This window comes from Megalops cyprinoides, chromosome 3 (assembly GCF_013368585.1).
Source record: "Megalops cyprinoides isolate fMegCyp1 chromosome 3, fMegCyp1.pri, whole genome shotgun sequence".
Lineage (NCBI taxonomy): Eukaryota > Metazoa > Chordata > Actinopteri > Elopiformes > Megalopidae > Megalops > Megalops cyprinoides.
The window spans coordinates 35,359,733-35,365,641 of NC_050585.1; the positions used below are offsets into that span (position 1 = coordinate 35,359,733).

At 38.5% G+C, this 5,909-nt stretch overlaps 2 protein-coding genes across 3 annotated transcripts; one reads left to right on the plus strand and one right to left on the minus strand.

Annotated features, from left to right (window-relative positions):
- Positions 1-1,093: 1,093 nt before the first annotated feature.
- LOC118775455 (cytochrome c oxidase assembly factor 4 homolog, mitochondrial) lies at positions 1,094-3,700 on the plus strand. Of its 2 annotated transcripts, none has more exons than XM_036525390.1 (2): positions 1,094-1,166; positions 2,487-3,700. In XM_036525390.1, the coding sequence occupies exon 2, from the start codon at positions 2,503-2,505 to the stop codon at positions 2,764-2,766; it is 264 nt and encodes an 87-aa protein (XP_036381283.1). In that variant the 5' UTR covers positions 1,094-1,166; positions 2,487-2,502; the 3' UTR covers positions 2,767-3,700. The 2 variants fall into 2 exon arrangements, with proteins under 2 accessions (XP_036381283.1, XP_036381282.1); XM_036525389.1 differs by lacking the exon at positions 1,094-1,166 and adding an exon at positions 1,208-1,533.
- A 539-nt stretch (positions 3,701-4,239) lies between these two features.
- LOC118774695 (olfactory receptor 146-like) lies at positions 4,240-5,337 on the minus strand. Its single transcript, XM_036524128.1, has one exon. The coding sequence runs from the start codon at positions 5,320-5,322 to the stop codon at positions 4,354-4,356; it is 969 nt and encodes a 322-aa protein (XP_036380021.1). The 5' UTR covers positions 5,323-5,337; the 3' UTR covers positions 4,240-4,353.
- Positions 5,338-5,909: the final 572 nt, after the last annotated feature.

Below are 5,909 nucleotides of genomic sequence, written 5' to 3' on the forward strand. Positions count from 1 at the left end.
ACACTAGTCCTGTGTATATAATGCTTGAAGCACTGATCTCTGACAGCTGATCACAAATAACTGTCACCTCTTCAGCCAAGAGTCCTCTGACAGCTGGCTCAGCATCTTGTCCACCCTTCATGCTTTCGTCTTGTCTGGCATCAGCACGTCAGGGTGTGGGCGTCTCTGGATTCAGAGAACCACAGAGGTTCACTTGCTTCTGTTCCAATAAATTATGTAAAGTATATTTGGTTTTTGATGGACTGGATTTGATTAGATACATTCAAGTTCAGCCTTGATTGAAATGATTGGGGGAGGGTTACTTTGTTCTGTTGTTGTTACAGCCACATCCAAAGTGTTGTTTAAGTTTCCAAATAAGTATGAAAACTATAAAAAGTGAGAAGCTACATAAAATAACAGATAGCAAATTCATGCTGAAAACTTGTAAAGAGCTGTGTGGTTTTATTGCTGGGACACTCCTGCAGCAGAGAAGCTGAGTTGATCAGGCTCCACTAAAGATGCTGTTTTGTAACACATTTACATCAACGGACACCTCTCCTGTTTCATGGTGCACATGCGTATTAAGTACAGTTGATGTATTTAAATCTATGGTTCTCGTACATCCGTTTAAAAATAGTGATACAAAAGGATGCTCCTGACAATAACCATTTTTAAGAATATACAGACTGCTTCAAGCAAATGGGGGGGGGGGGTATTAAGTTTTAACATGAAACTGAGAATTCTCTTTCTACCTGTCACCATCAGTTTTCTGTCTCCTTTCTTTTCATTAATTTTTCCCATTTATTCTAGTTCCCTTTAGCTCAGACTCTCCATGGCTCTCCTCTTTAAATTTTGAATATACCTACTTCTAAGATATTTCTGCACATATGTTACACAGTCTTCCGCTATATTGTCTTACTAAATTATGCTCGATGGCATAGTTCATTGCAAAGTTGACGCCGTTGAAGATCTCTTAGTTTTACCTTCAAAATGCTGCCATCTGGTGCCCGTACAATATATTACAGACAATCCAATTTTGGTTACCTCACTGTAAGATTACACTCTCGTAGTACCACCTTCATGCGTGTTTTCATGTCGTACACTTCCTGTCCGTCTCATAAATGTGTCCCCCGTCCAATGTGCCAAAGTAGAGGTCGGTGACTGTTTTGTAACCCCGGCGACTCGTTGTGAGTGAACATTTTCTTTTTGTTAAAAAATTAAATGTTGACAAATGAGAATTTAGTGCTTCTTGGAACTGTTGAAGTGTATTTAGTTGTCTAGCTTGTTTGAAAAGGACCTGCGAACGGAACTATTTGTTACTAGTTTCACAAGCTTTGCTACTATGAATGTGCTGAACGCTAGCCATAGCTAAGTTAGCTGGTCGGCTGCTGAACTTTATGGCGTAAACAATATGTGAGTTATAAATGTTCGTTCAGTAAACTGGTATCTGGTGTATGCACACGCGGACAGTAATGGCCCAGCAGTAACAGACATTCAAGAATGTGCCCATTCTCGATTTAAGACTTAGACATACCTGACACTTTACTCAAGTAGGTAGGTAACTTACCCAAACGGCGCTTTGTGGGCTGCTCATGTTACTGTTGTAATTTATTTAGTTTTGGGAATGTATATAATGTTTATTATTAAAATCTTTCTCTGCAATGCAGTCAAGCATACGGAAGCCGAGAACGGACGTGCTTGCAATTATTTTTAATGCTGTTGTCTCGAGATTACTGGTTAATCAATTACGTGTGATTTCACTAATTAGCAACTCTACCTGGCTGAGGAGTTGTGCTAATTAAATTCAGCTGGTGTAGTGCATGGGTGGAACAAATACGTGGCAGGACTTTTACTTTCTGAAGCCGGGGTGTCCACCTCTGCTTATAATGTTTATCGGAGATCAGGAGTGCCATGCCAGCATGCATATATGGCATCTTAACGTAGCAACCGATTTAGGCTGAAAATGTCAGGAGTACGCATTATTGATCGACGCATCAGTCAAGGTCTAGCAAAGGCAGAAATTGCATTGTGTGTTTCTATTAGAGGTAAAATTCAGGTCAGTCCTCGTCACTTAAGGAGAAGACTAGCCCGGCTGCAACTTCACTGGCGAGTGCACTTCAGTGATCAGGTGTGATCAAATGGAACCAGACACTCATTTTCGAGTTCTCCATAATTATCCCGTGATCTCGAGAAAACAAAAGTCATTTTCTCGTGATAAACTATCTCGTTATCTCGAGAAATCGGCCTTTTGTTTTCTCGAGATAACGGCATTAAAAAAATAATTGCAAGCACGGCCGTTCTCGGCTTCCGTACAGGCATATCATTTCCAAATAAAATGCTCTAGCTCTAAATTATTAAATTCTGAAAAGTTTAATATACTGCATGTCTTATTTTCTAACTACTTATTAAATGTCATAATTTGCACTTATTTTCATTTTATTCTTGTGAAATTTTGATTGGATTCACTTTGAGTCATTTTTGGTGATCAACATTATTTTGTTTCATAGCTACTAGAAGTGCTTTATGGCATCCACTCCCACACCACACAACCGCACTAGGAGTGAAGATGAGGATGATCCAGTCGACCAGATGATCTCTAGGACGGGATGTGCAGAGCTGCACTATGCTGTACAGGAGTGCATGGCAGAACACCAGGATTGGCGCAAGTGCCAGGCCCAAGTCCAGAACTTCAAGGAGTGCATGTTGGCATTCCAGACCGCAAGGAAGGAGCAACTCATGCAACAGAGAGCTACGCAGCATAACTTAGCCTCTAACTCCAGTGCCTAAACAAATTGTAAAAGGCTCTGTAAAATGTGATTCAGATTTTTCAAGAAGTACTTTGTCCCTTCTCTCCCCTGGTCACACTCATTTAACTGACTTATACGATGGGAGAAATGAAAAGGTTAATACATTTTCCTGCCACAGAGAATTATGCCATGTCACCTTTCAGCGAAAGTGGTAGGAAATCCTAATCTTTTCTGAGGAAGTCCAGTTCCTTGTGCTAAGTATTGCAGTGTGCTCTGGAGTGTATGTACTTTTTTAGATCAAGCATTGAGATACTGAGAGTTTAAATTTACAGCAAAATTAACTGTGGTTGGTGCAAAAATCAATGGACTGCCATTACTTTTAAAAGAGACTTTCCCCCAGTGTCAGTGTGCATAATTATTTACACACATTTCCAAGCACAGAACTAGAATGCAGGTATTGCAGCAGGTGTGAATGAAAGACTTGATTAATTAAATTTAAATAATGAAAAACATTCATTATTGTCAATTAATATAGCCATTTGTATAATGTAGTCTTTTTCTGCTTCATCTGAATTACATATTGTAGCAACATTGGTCATGTACCTAGACGGAAACCCAAACTGCTTCTTGTCCAATTTTAAAAGAAACACATTTTTGCTTGTTGGCTGATTTTGCCAAAGGTAGCAGAACTGAGGAACCTCGAAAGGACACCTCTTATCGAGGAAGGTGCAGTTTGTGGTTGTTGTGGGCATTGTATGTCAACTGAACTGTTATCAAACTGAATGATTTGTAAGTTTATGTCCCCATATGTGAGCTCACTAATCTGATGTGAGGTTTCAGGTTTCATTGAACTGCGAGATTGTTACATTGTATTGATCCACATATGTATGTTGCAAATTGTTACTGTAGAGCTGCATTGATGTAATCTATTGACTAAACTTAGAAGCAAGGCCAAATAATTAACCATGATATAAGAGAAGTTTTATTCCTCAATTTTCCATGTAAGTACCACTACACATTTTATCCATAACTGCAAATTGCATTACAGTTGCTTAGCAGATTGATATGCAAAAGAAACATTAAACACAAAGTAACAGTCGTAGCAAAAGAAATGATTATACAGTATTCCCGATTTGGATGTGTATCGCAGACAACAAATATATACGAGCTGTTCAAAACAGAAGACCATTTTATGCAGCTTGACCCTGGTTGCAAAATTTAAACAATCATGAAAGCTACATTTAGTGTGATACATTATTTGTCACATTTTCTGAGAAGGAAACTATAACCTGAAAACATTCACAAAAGTAGTACTTTAAGTTAGTATTTTTATTTGGTTACCACAGCGCACGGAATGTGCACGTGTAGCAGTGTATAAAACTGCATATATACCTCCATAGGTCAAACTAAATTTAAAAATTAAAATCTATTTGTCAGCATGGACATACCAATTAGTCATAATGCAGGCAAGTTCAGTATTTGAATATTGTTCCATTAGGGGACTTATTTTTGTTTTATTTCCTTTTTATTGTGTTAAAATGTGTTCTAGATTACCCCCTGTAAAGAAGGGAGTTCCCAGAGATAGAAAGTACACAAATACACAGATGCTGGTTTTGCACATTGACCATTATTTCTTGGATTTAGCAGTGGTGACCTTGCTTCTTCTGTAGAGTTTTTTGATAGATACCATGACCTCCTCTGTTTTCAGGGTGTAAATGATGGGGTTCAGCATGGGCGGCATTATCGAAGAGAGAGAGGAGTTGATGATCCGAGCATTGGGGTGTATATAGGTGGCAACTGCTGCAATGTTGGTGGCAAACGTTGGGAGATAAAATATAGCCACTAACATCAGGTGGGAAGTGCAGGTTTTCATGGCTTTAATGCGTTCTTCACCAGATGCAATCCTTACCAGTGTAATACCAATGCATACATATGTGATTGTGATCAAGATCACTGGTAACACGAATATTACCAGAAAGGCAATCCAGGCCATAATGTTATTTATCGATGCATCATTACAGGCTAGTTTATATGTTGGCCCGTGATCACAGAAGAAGCTGTTTATCACAAGGGATTTACAGAAAGATAGTCTTGTGATTAAAGCAGCACATGAACAGCACACTGCTGCAGCTATTCCCCACGTAATTATTATTAAAACAATCATTGCAGATTTAGTAACGATAGCATGATATCTCAGTGGAAAGCATATGGCAATTAATCTGTCATAAGCCAGAGCAACCAGGGTCAGCGACTGTACACAACTGAATAAATAAACAAAAAACATATACGACAAACATTCATTATAAGAGATATACTGCGCCTCAAAGAGGAATGTGTCAATTACTTTTGGAATTAACGCAGTGCTTCCACTGAAATCAGCAACTGCTAAATTAAAAACAACAATATACTTCGGAGTATGAAGAGTGCGGTCAATGTATATAACAAGCATGATGAAAGAATTTCCGAACACAGTTACAACATATGCAAAGCACAAAAACACGTAGTAGTACTTCACGTGTGGGACGTTGGAGAATCCGTTGATGTAAAACCTTGACGGACGAATAAACGTTGCATTTGAAGGAGTGGATGCCAGCATGGTGCTTGTTTGTTGATCCAGAATTTCCTGTAATCAGAATTTCACTGGAACTTAAAAATATATATGAAAAAAAAGAGTTGTTAAACCTTTATCTCAGTATACATAAATGATAACCAATATTGGCAACACTTTTCAAATACATAAGGAATTACTTTAAAGTATGAATATAATCAGGATATATAAAATCTAGTGTATGCTTTTCTTACGAATATCTGCCATCTGTAAACCATTTGCATTCCTAAAGCTAAAATGTATGCTTCACTTTGTGTAGACAATTGAGATTGTTAAACGACGGACATTTTGGACACATCATCTTTTTGCAGCCTATATTGGAATCGTACATGAGACTTGTGTCACCGTGGCGTCCTTTTCATACAGGAGCGCTGATATGAAACGTACACAATCCTCCGATACAAATGTACTGCAGCTAGCGGCTATTTTGCCAGTGCCATTTTCGACAGTGGAATGTCGGCGCTGTGCAGGAAGGATTGTCTTTTACGAGGTAGTAAGTTTGCTGTCTACGTAGTATTTCTCAAACCAGTTTAATTGGTTGTAGAAAGTGTGGTTTTGCTTTAGCAATAAAAATG